Here is a 12,117-nt window from a genome sequence, read left to right on the forward strand (position 1 = left end):
CCAGGGGCTAGGACGGATTACTTAGACCATTGTCAGAAGGAGGCCGAAATGAGGGTGGTCATCTAATGTCTAGGACCAGAGCCATAGGCACAGGTGGCCTTGTTCTCTCTAGGCCACTCTGCTGTGGCTCAGGGGGTGATGACCAGGCCGACCCAGCTAGCTAGGCACTCCTGGTCACTCAGAGGGAGGGGCGAAACACCCAGAACTCCCTACCCACTGCCTTCTTTCTTTCTTGTTGGTTGTGGGGCTTGAACGCAGGGCCTGGGCTCTGTCCCTGTACATTTTTTTTCCCCTAAAGGCTGGTGCCCTACCACTTTGAGCCACTTCTGGATTTTTGGTGGTTAACTGGAGATAAGATTCTTTTAGACTTTCTTGCCTAGGCTTTCTCTGAACCATGATCCTCAGATCTCAGCCTTCCAAGTAGCTAGGGTTAGAAATGTGAGCCACACGGGTACCTGGCCCCACTGATTTCTTAATCATGATAAAGTTACACAGCAGCCTTGATTTGCTTCCCAGTGTCCCATCCAGCAGTTCCCAAGCGTCTTCAAAATATTTTCGCCCAGCTATAGGGCCACACCACTCTCTACAGCATCCAGAGGACTCCTGGTTCTGGTTCCTGCCAGTCCTGGGGCTCATATGGCAGAGGCCAGAGCATGGTGAAAGGCTTCACCCAGCTCAGTTCTCAGGAAGCAATAAATAGGAGGTGTCTTCTGCCTTTTATGGTAGCCACTGGTTCTCAGCATTAGGAACAAGACAACATGAGGAGATCCCCCACTCCCTGCCCCTGAAGTTCAGCAGGGCTCAGGAGTGTGTGGAGAAAAATCCTCCTGGGTAGAAGGTCCCAAAATGTGGAGAAAAATCCTCCTAGGGTCTCAAAACAGGCAAAGACTCCCATCACCATTGTTCCTCTAAGTAACAAGGCTGTTTGCACAGCAGCTATGAGTACCTGGAGCCCAGGCTTGGGTGGGCCCTTGCCTCCTCCGTCTGGGCATCCCAGTCTGCCCACAGCACTAAGCTAGCTATCCTGGCATGACTGCACCCCTCACTCTGCGCTGTTCGGCCTACCCATCCCTCCTCCCCCAAATTTGCCCTCCTATAGGCCCATGGGTCTCCCTCCTCTCAGGGTACCAGGCCAGTGGCCTCTGTCCCTTGCTGGGTGAGCACCAGGAGGGTGGTCTAAGGCGGAGGGGCTCTGGCACCCTCTGGAGATAGTAGCATGTCAAATTTGATGAGGGGTGGGGCGATCACGCGCACCTTGGCGTTCAGTGGGTTGAAGCGGAGGTTGATGGTGCGCAGGGCAGGCATGGTGGCCAGCTTCTCTACCGGTACATCTGTGGGGAGAGAGGGGAGAAGTTACAGGGGTGGGCACACAAAGAAGGGTAGTGGAGCATGTGCACACCACTGTATATGAGCTCAGCTCTAGCTAGAAGCACAGTAGGAGGGGGTGGCCAAGGGCCCACCAGGATATTTGCAGCTACACAGAGGTAAGCACTCCTATGAATAAGAACTAGTTGCCTCAAAAAGTTAAAATAGGACTGCCATGCAAGACAGCATGTGGACCCTTAGTAGGATGGGAAGAATGAAAGATAGGTACTTAAATGCGGGTATGGGGGGCTCACAGAAGAACAATTCACAACAGCCAAGTGTTCATCAATGGATAAATGTAAAACAACAACAACAAAGCAGTGTACACATGTAATGGAATATTAGCTGTAAAAATGAATGGAATCCTTTGTGTTTTCTTTTTTGCTGGTCCTGGGACTTGAACTCAGAGCCTAAGGAGGGAGACTGCAGAAATGTGACCTCATCCAAGATTCCCCATCATGGGCCTCCCTCCCTTCTGTGAGTCTCTGATCTGAGATGTTCCAGGTCTGATCCATGTGGATGTTCTCTAGAATCTCCAGTTACAGCTCTGTTCTCCAATTTCTCCTGTGTGAAATTTGAACATCTAGTTTCAAATCACCACCCACTGGATTGCTGTGAAGATAGCAGAGCATGTCTCAAAACTCACCCAGAAGGCCACTTTGTAGCAAGTCCAGAGTGAACGGTCTAATTCCAGGTCCAGTACTGAGTTACAAGTGAGGAGGCAGAGCATGTCATGTGGATGTGGATGTGGACAGGCAGACCTAGGCTGAAGCCCCAGCGCTACTGCTTTCTGGCATCAGCACTCCCTCCACCTAATGGAGAGCCTTCCTGACGAGATCAGGAGTGCATGTGTCTTTCTCAGGACACTGCACCAGGAGACACACAAAATCCATCCTTTCTCATTTTTTGAGCCATGCCCCCAGCCCTTTATTATTATTGTGTGTGTGTGTGCACATGCCAGTCCTGGAGGTTGAACTCAGGGCCTGGGCACTGTCCCTCAGCTTTTCTGCTCAAGGCTGGTTCTCTATCACTTTTTGGTACCTGGTGGTTAATTGGAGATAAGAGTCTCATAGACTTTCCTGCCTGAGCTAGTAGATCTCAGCCTCCTGAGTAGTTAGGATTATAGGCATGAGCCACTGGTCCCTGGCATTATTATTTTTCAAACAGCATCCATCTCAAATTTATGGTCCAGACCAGCTTGGACCACAATCTTCCTATTGATACTTTCCCCATAGTTAGGACAACAGATGTACACAGGACAACAGATGTATACCACCATGCCTTACTTTTTACTGATTGAGATGGGGGACTCAAACTTTTTGGCTAGCCTTGAATTGTGGTTCTCCTAAACTCCCCTTCTCAAGTAGGTAGGATTATAAGCATGAATCACCTCACCCAGCTACAAATCCATCCTGAGTGCTAATTTTGATAATTTGATCAGTGTGGCACTCTGTTTCTCCACTACATAATTGCTGTTGACTTTTCCCTCCTTTGTAATTAGCAAGAGATCCATGGGGACATATTTCAAGAAGCATGCAAACAACCTTCTAGCCAACATTTCACATCCCTTGCTCCTAGGTTTAAGACACAGAGGGCTCTCTTTACAAAGTGATGATCTTCTAATGCCAGGCAGCCTTCAGCTGTGTGGCTGTCTACGAAAGCCACAGCCTGTTCTCTGTTCCTATGAACCAATTTAGGACTAACGGTTCTGGTGATTTACCCCATGCTTCTGGTGATTTACAATTCTTTATTGTATTGGATTAACTTGGTACTTATATTATCCCAGATTTGGCCAGTGGGAGCCCCTTGAAACTGGCTTCTTGAATGGTATTCAGGGTCTTGAACACACTAGACAAGTGCTCTACCACCAAGCTACCAAGCTCCCCCGCCCCACCCCATAGGTTGCCCAGACCTTCTGGGAGCTGCTGAAATGCTCCAAGCATTTTGGAATACAATTCCTTCCTTTCTAGAAATTCATCACAAGCCTTCCCTGCCCAGTCCTACAGTCATCCACATCTGTGCAGAGCCCTGGGTCCTTTCTACAGAAAGAATACTAATAAGACACATTGTACAGTCCATGCACAGAGCCCCATGCACAGTTCACCCCCAACTGCTTTTTTTTTTTTTTTTGGCAGGTCCTGGGGCTTTGAACTCAGGGCCTGAGCACTGTCCCTGGCTTCTTTTTGCTCAAGACTAGCACTCTACCACTTGAGCCACAGAGCCACTTCTGGCTGTTTTCTATATATGTGGTGCTGAGGAATCGAACCCAGAGCTTCATGCATGCAAAGTAAGCACTCACCGCTAAGCCACATTCCCGGTCCCTCTTCCCTTTTCTTTTCTTTTCTTTTTCTTTTTTCTTTTTTCTTTTTTTTTTTTTTTTTGCCAGTCCTGGGGCTTGAACTCAGGGCCTGAGAACTGTCTCTGGCTTCTTTTTGCTCAAGGCTAGCACTTTATCACTTGAGCCACAGCGCCACTTCTGGCTGTTTTCTATATATGTGGTGCTGAGGAAATGAACCCAGGGCTCTGTCGGGGATGGCTATACCTTTAAGACCTGGGACTGCTGGCTGTTAGCCACTCCCACTTTCTCCCCGGGTCTGGAACCTTCCCACCCTCTGTCTGTAAGCACATGTCTCTTAATGGTGCCGGCCTGAGCCCAGAGGACCGGTCCTGGGGGGACTGTGGTCTCCCCCTCTGCGGGAAGTTCCGTGACATCACCATGATGGACATGCTCACCAGCCTATCGTTAGCACCTGGTCAGTCCCTCCCCCTCCCTCGTCATTACTGTTATATAAACCCCTCCCCTGAATAAAATTTTCAGAAGTCGGTAGTCCATCAGACGGCTCCCGGAAATCTCCGTGTCCAGTGTCTGCTCTTAAACGTAAGGGGGGCTTGGGATGGGGGTTTCGACGGCCCTACTCCATCTCAGCTTAGTCTCAACTGGGATACGTTCTGCCCTCCTGCCGGTGGGAGTAGCGCGCAGAGCTGAGTGTCCCCCACAATTTATGTAGTCCGACATAATTGGCGCCCAACATGGGGCGAACGAACGCAGGGCCGAAGAACCTGGAGCTTAGGAGCCCCACCAGCTATGCTAAGCAATCTGTTACAAGGGGCGGGCATCCTCATTCACATGGGTCAATCAAAGTCAGTGGAGCGACCTGCCTGTTAAGATACTAAGGCCCAAGCTCCATACCAGATTGGACTTTAAGCACACTTGAGCCAGGAGAGCCTGGGAAATGCTGAGGCTTCCGGAGCCCTGGGGGGGGAGATTGCTGACCTTTTCAGCCTGGCTGCTAGAGAGAGAGGCGGGCTTCCCACTGCCTGGGGGGGATGGGCTCGCACATGGTGCCGGGGCGTGCTGCTACTGGCCTGGCTGCCTGTACTCGCCCCTCTCCCTTTCCGCCCCTGTGGCCCAGGAAAGTGGCGGAAGCGGGTGACCAGCGGGCCGTGTGGCGCGGTGAGTGTGGAGCACGGGCTGTGGATGCGGGCGCGGGGACGACGAGGTGCATCCGGAGCCCCCTGGAGGCGCGTTAGCCCCGCGCCCTGGGATGCCACCACAGTGGCCCGCAGGAGCCCTCAGTGGCCATGGGTGATAGGTTTGGGGTGGCCTCCTCCCGCCCCCACCCCTGCTGATGGGCGTGCCAAATTCCCCTAAGCTGGACAGGGGCTTTAAGATATCTTGCTGTGTTAAGCCATGCCACGTGTCTATGTTCTGTTTATGTCCTGTCTCCAAACTGTTTTTTTTTTTTCAAAATGTGGCTTCTTCATTTCCTTGCCAGATCAACTGTGAAAGTTTTTACTTCCTAGAAAATGTTCTCTTGCTTTTTTATCTGACCACGTGGTTCTATTATGGGCAGAATAATATCATTTGCCACTGGAATTCCAGAAAACTTATATGGCCAATCAAAAAAAAACAATTTTAAGAGCGCTCAAAGCTTATGCACATTGTCTGTATGTCTGTATGTCTATGTCTATCTGTTGGTAGAACTTATAAAAAACAAAAACAAAAACAGGTTTTAGGGCTGGGAATATGACCTAGTGGCAAGAGTGCTTGCCTCGTATACATTAAGCCCTGGGTTCGGTTCCCCAGCACCACATATATAGAAAATGGCCAGAAGGGGCGCTGTGGCTCAAGTGGCAGAGCAGTAGCCTTGAGCAAAAAGAAGCCAGGGACAGTGCTCAGGCCCTGAGTCCAAGCCTAGGACTAGCCAAAAAAAAAAAAAAAAAAAAAAAAAAAAAAAAAAAAACAGGTTTTAAACCCAAACTGTTCATGTTTGGGTACAAGTAAATGTGTCTAAGATGTAAAACCAGTGTGTTAAAAGTCAAGTGTACATCTGATCCTGACAACTCTTTGGTATAAATTAAGATTTTACTTTTCCATTTTTTCTCTCCTGTGCTCTCATAAACTCTTAAGATCGAGGAATCAGAATCGTTTTATACAAGTGTGACTATTAACCTAAATTTTCCTGACCCAAAATTAACGTTTTGCTTCACAGAATACAGGTTAAAAAATGTGAGCTAGCCGTGTGGATTTTGTGATTAGAAAAATCCTTTTACCCTGCTTGAACCAGAAGGGCATCAGCCTCCAAAAGCCAGAGAATACTCAGAACAACCAACCAGGAAATGCTGGGGGATTTTAAATGTCTTTAACCAGTCTGTGTAGACATTTGCAGGCAATCCAGCAGGAGGTGTGACAATCTATCCAGATTTTGAGAGATGCCTCTGCAGCCTTGCCCAGATCTCTCCTGCCTGACTCCATCACACATGGCATGAAGCCTGCTGAGCCAGGATGGAAGACACAGCCACTGCTAAAGCTGAGACTTTTACATTATCCTGAATCTTTTCCCTCTCAATTATCATTCATTTGTGCTCTCTTCCGCCTGCCGGTAAGATCATATGGTATGATTTAAATTGATGGCACATAGATCTCATTCAGTGTTGGTCAATTCTCGACAAGTCACAGATGGGGCTCTGTTCCTATTGTTCTCCTTGTTGCTTTAATTGGATATAAAAAAGGCTTTTATGGCTAGAGCTCCTCAGATTGCAGTTCAAAGCCAGCCCGGGCAGAAAATCTCTCTAAAACTCCATCTCCCAATTAACTAGCAAAGAGCCAGACTGGAAGCTTGGCTCAAGAGAACCAGAGAAATGCTGAAAGCAGCACCGTGGCTCAAGTGGTAGAGCACTGTCCCTGAGTGGGCTTCATGTATGCGAGGCCAGCACTCAACACTAGGGCATATTCCCAGCCCTAGCCCCCAACTGTTTTTGACTGCTGCTGTGTGCTCTATGCCACTGCCCTGGCATAATCCACCTCCCTGCTCTGCCAATAATGGACAGCCTGGTAGCCTAATCCATCCTTAAGGGCTGCTGTGAAAACATCTTTAAATGGATGCCAGGAGGGGGATCAATTGCTCCTTCAAAGGATGTGTGTGAGCATGAAAAAATCACTACTTTTCAGGACTCCAACCAGCTCTCTTGAGTCTCTCTGCTCCTCCGTGGACTTACTAACCTTTCAGCTTCCTGGGGGGAGGGAGAGTTGGGGGTTGGGGTTTTAGAATGGGGTCTGAGTCCACAGGAAGAAGACTGGCTACAGGACAAGACAGCAGTGATCACTAGGTGTCTGGACAGTGGGGTAAGAGGAAGACAAGAATGATGGAGGTGCTGAGGAGGGGCCAGTCCTAGAGACACTGGGAAGGCTCAGGTAGGAAGAGACAGGCTGTTCCCCAAACTCAGAACACTGGCTACAGCGGGGAAGACCTGCCCCAAGGAACAGAGAAAACAGCTAGGTGATTAGTGTTCATTAATACCACTCACCTCCTTCAGATGTAAAGGAAGCATGACACCCCTGCCAGCAGCCTGGCCTGGATCCTCCCTGCTTCTTACCCAGTGCTGAGTTGCCTGTGGTAGTTGTAGGCTTTCTTCTCGCACCTTCCTTACCAATAATGATGGAGAAGAGAAGGGCTAATTGCTGAGCTGGGTGTCAGTGGCTTGGTCACCCCTGTATATCCTAGCTATAAAGGAGGTTGAGTGTTGAGGATTGTAATTCAAAGCCAATCTGGACAGGAAAATCAGAGATTCTTAACTCTAGTTAACCAGAAATAAAGCTGAAAGTGGAGCTGTGGCTCAAGTGGTAGAGTCAGCCATGAGAGAAAAAGCTAAGGGACAGTGTCCAGGCCCTAAGTTCAACACTGGCACACACACACACACACACACACACACACACACACACACACACAGTCCTTAGACTATGCTTTCCATGACCATGGTGTGTGTGGGGTCCCCTCTGTCACCCTTTACATTTGCATTTTAAGCAGTAAAGTCATGTCATGGGTGTCAACCTCTATGGGACACAGAAGGAAAGCAAGGGTTCAGAAGTCTTGTCTAAATAGGCCCAGAAAACGAGGAAGATTCTGGAACTCTGCTCTATAGAGTTCCTCAAGATGACCTATTTTGTATATAGGATATCACAGTCACCAAACCAGTGAGTGGTGCAGGCTGGGCAGACCTGATCCTACAGCCCAAGTGATTCATCCCTTCACTTACAAAGTCAAGGAAAAGACAAGAGCCCAGTCTTCCTGCACGGACCTTCATCCTCCAGGCAGTAATTAGGACAGAAAGCTTTTGCCAAGTAACTCATCAAAAGCTGAGGACCTTATCATCTGAACTGTCAAAAACATTCCTTCTTCAGAGATGGAGTTCAGACCTGCTAACCAGTTTCTTTCTGCCACTGAAGACTATTGGTGCCCCCTCAGTTTCTCCAGAAAGGGTTAAATTGAAAGTTGAAGATACTTTGCATGCTAGACCCCAAAGCTTCTCTGTCCTCAGCCAGGGAGGTCTACAGCCTGCACAGCAGCCAGAGGGCAGAAGAGGGTCTCCCTGGAATGCCACTGTCATGAGTCTTCAGAACCTGACACAAAGGTTACCTTTAGCCCAGCCTGCACCTCCAAGCCTAGGGAGAACAGCATTGCCTGGTTCTCAGCCTCTCCAGAGTCTACAGTACCTCTGAACCACTCTGTGAAAGGCCAGCCTCAGTCTCCACAGGTGCAGAGTGAGAGTGGGCTAGATGTTTTCATTTGATTTAACTGCTAAAGGCACCCAGGTTCCTAGCTCAGAGGTAGGTCACCAGACTATGTCAAAGTGGGGAGAATTGACCAACAGGAGCAGACAAACTAGCAAGTATAAGCTCAGGAGATCGGCTGAGAATTTCCAGATAAGTGCTTCAGGAATTTCATTTATCCTCCTAGCACACAGAAAGCTGAAGAGTGGAGGATATAAAACACCTGCATCTTGTGGACAAAGAAACCAAAGCGTAGGGGCTGGGAATGTGGCTTAGTGGTAGAGTGCTTGCCTAGCATGCATGAAACCCTGGGTTTGATTCCTCAGCACCATATCAACAGAAAAAACTGGGCATGGTACTGTGGCTCAAGTGGTAGAGTGCTAGTCTTGAGCAAAAGGAAGCCAGGGACAGTGCCCAGGCCCTGAGTTCAAGCCTCAGGACTGGCAAAAAAAAAAAAAAAAAGGGAGAAAGAAACCAAAGTGGAGAGAGAGGTGTCAAATAAGCCTCTTCAGGCCATGTAGCCCACCATTAGCACAGGTAGCAGAAGCTAGGTTGTTAGACTTTGGTACACTTGGACAGGAGGGAAGTCTCCACTTTTCCTTCCATACTGTGGGCCACTCCTCATCCCCAACCACCCGAGTCCTGCTGCTCCTCAAATCTCAGCTGAAAAGCCACCTCTGTTCTTCCATTGCATACCTGCCCCCCCACCACCTCCAGACTCTATTGATTTATTTACTTATTTTTGTGCAGGTATTGAAGGCTTGAACTCAGAGCCTGGGTGCTTTTTCCACTCAAGATTGATGCTCTACCACACGAACCACAGCTCTACTTCCAACATATTGCTGGTAATTGGAGATAAAGTCTCTCTGACTTTCCTCTCTAAGCTTGCTTCATCAAATCGTGATTCTCAGATCTCAGCCTCCTAAGTAACTAGGATTACAGGCATGAGTCAATGGTGCCTGGCTCTCCAAACTTTCTTAACTCATGTCCCATAGCTCTCTCGGTAACCCGTGTGTTCACAGCTGTAAGTGTGGTCCCTGGACAGTGTCCAAAGGGCTCAGTACCTGTTGGATGAATAAATAAGCGCAATTCCTCCTAGACCAGAAGTCCTTCCCAGTTTAAACTCATCCTGGACTGGGCACGTAGCCACCCTCCTCCCCATCCTCACCCTCACTGCCTTATCTGTAATTACAGCTTCATTTACAGGCATCCCTAGATGGTATGATGGATCACATTTGTAATTCCAGTTTACTGGAAAGGCAGAGATTGGGAAGACTGAAGTTCAAGGCTGGCTCTGAGCAAAAATGCATGTGTGGTGGTGTGTGCTTGTCACCCGAGCTATAGGGGAAAGCACAAACAGGAGGATCATGGTCAGAGCCAGCTCAGACAAAAACACGAGACCCTATCCCCAAAATAACTAGAGCAAAAAAGCATGAGGCCCTGAATACAAACCCTAGTACAGTTTAAAACAACAACAACAAGAGAACAGAACAATACCAAAATGAGTTGGAACTCATCTCTAGCTCAATCTAGTCAGTGCACATTTGCCAAACACGTCCAAAGTTGTGCCAGGTTACTGGTGCTTTAGCACTCAGAATCCAATTTAAAGGAAGAAAAACATTGATGAGCAAAAATAAAATCACCAAATCTCAACATCTGGAATTAATGGCTGCTAATGTATTAGCAAATGGCTTCCTAGACATCATGCTAGAATATGCTTGTCCTCTAGATAGATTTTAATAATCTTTCAAGTTACCAATTGGTGACAGCTTTCTGGTATGGATGAGCCACTTAGGCTCCTGCTTCTGCTGTTGGACCGACAGCTTGTCTCCAACTTACCTCCCAGTTTCCATTAATGACAGGCTGAGTCCAATGAGCTATGTGTTATGTCCATCATTTTTGGTCAATGACTGTAGAAAGCAGGATGTTGAGTTAAGTTCTACAATCCTTTATGAAGCCACAGTAACTTCCCTTAAAGCTCCTAAGGTCCCCAAATATACAGAAGGGGATTCTTTTTACAAAGCTTCATGTCCTAGGTGAGAACTAATGCCAAAGACTTAATGGCTGTTGGCAGGGAAGAATGCCAGGACAAATGCCACAGCTTACCTGCTCCTCCTCCCAGCTCAGACAGCCACCCTGGCTTCCTGCCTATCCATGCCTTAGGAGACTTACAATAACCAGTAGTGGCAGAATCAGAGCTCTTGGTATTCACAGAAATCACTTCCTGGGATCAGGTTGATATCATCACATTAAATAGTTGCACTATTGACCAGTCAACTTGCTTTGATATCCACCCTGGCTTCCTGCCCATCCATGCCCTGGGAGACTTAGAGTAATTAACAGTAGCAGAATCAGAGCTGTTGGTATTTACAGAAATCATTTCCTGGGATTAGCTTGACATCATCCCATTAACTACTAACACTATTGACCGGTCAACTTTGCCCCAGTGGGGCCAGCTGAGAAGCAGAAGAGTAGTAAATAAGATCACTCTGGAACTCTGTTCTTCGTCCCTGTGACTCTACGATCCTCAAAGACCCCATGAGGAGGGAGTGTGGGTTCAGGGAAGTGAAGAGCTGGTGAGTTCTGTGCACACAAGCAGCTGAATAAAGAAGGGAAGGGTTTGGCACAACTATGATCAAGGACATCTTGCTGAAAGCTGGTAGAGCACCTACAAGTGAGCACAAGGCCCTGCACTCAAACCCTAATACCACATCACATAATACCACATCACACATAAATGTACGCGCGTGTGCACACACACACACATACATACATACATATATATGTATATATATATATACATATATATACACACACGTATATATATATATACGTACACACACAGAGAAGCCACATTGTGGTGAGCTTTTCACTCTTTGCCCCAAATGGCACAGAGAAAAGCTTGCCAACTTTGGGAACCTGGTCAGGAAGGAGTGGTGCTTGGGAGGGGGGGTGCATTTGGGTCACACTCACACATTTTTCTTAGACCACACTCACAGTTGGATGGAGCCAAGTGGGCACTAAGCCTTTCCTACCAACACAAAGCCCTGGACTGAACATCCCTGGGGGCACAAGGCAGGAAGTCAACACAAATAGAACCTGGGGCTTGGACTCAGGGCTTGAGCACTGTCCCTGGCTTCTTTTTGCTCAAGACTAGCTAGCACTCTGCCACTTGAGCCACAGCGCCACTTCTGGCCATTTTCTGTATATGTGGTGCTGGGGAATTGAACCCAGGGCTTCATGTATCAAGGCAAGCACTCTTGCCACTAGGCCATATCCCCAGCCCCCCTTGCAGCTTTTTTGCTGGTTAATTGGAGCTAAGAGTTTCATGGACCTTCCAGCCTGAGCTGGTTTTGAATCTCAATCTCCAGGATCCTAGCCTCCTGAGTAGATAAGCATTAGCCTTCAGGGAGAGCTGAGTGGGACCAGAAAGTCCAAGTGCACAGATAGAGAGACCACAGCCACCAACTGAGGCTACAGTCTTGGCCCAGCCATTCAGGGCAGTGAAACCTTAGACAGGGCCTGCACACTCATCCATCAGCCTCTCTGCTGTTTAAAGACAAGATCTTGTTCTCTCTAGCCCAAGCTTGCCTCAAACTCTCAATTCTGTGTCTACCTCCCAAGGGCTGGGATTACAATTGTGAACCACCACACTTGTCTCCTAATCTCTCTCTCTCTCTCTCTCTCTCTCTCTCTCTCTC

The 12,117-nt window shown here is 48.2% G+C and overlaps 1 protein-coding gene across 1 annotated transcript in view; it reads right to left on the reverse strand.

Moving 5' to 3' along the window:
- Positions 1-388: 388 nt before the first annotated feature.
- Lrrc20 (leucine rich repeat containing 20) overlaps positions 389-12,117 on the reverse strand; it is a 72,446-nt gene continuing 60,717 nt past the window's right edge. Inside the window, exon 5 of the mRNA XM_048338944.1 lies at positions 389-1,331. Coding sequence (XP_048194901.1) covers positions 1,177-1,331 — 155 coding nt within the window. The 3' untranslated portion in view covers positions 389-1,176. The remainder of the gene's footprint in view (positions 1,332-12,117) is intronic.

The sequence above is a fragment of the Perognathus longimembris genome, chromosome 2 (genome assembly GCF_023159225.1).
Source record: "Perognathus longimembris pacificus isolate PPM17 chromosome 2, ASM2315922v1, whole genome shotgun sequence".
In the NCBI taxonomy this organism is placed as follows: domain Eukaryota; kingdom Metazoa; phylum Chordata; class Mammalia; order Rodentia; family Heteromyidae; genus Perognathus; species Perognathus longimembris.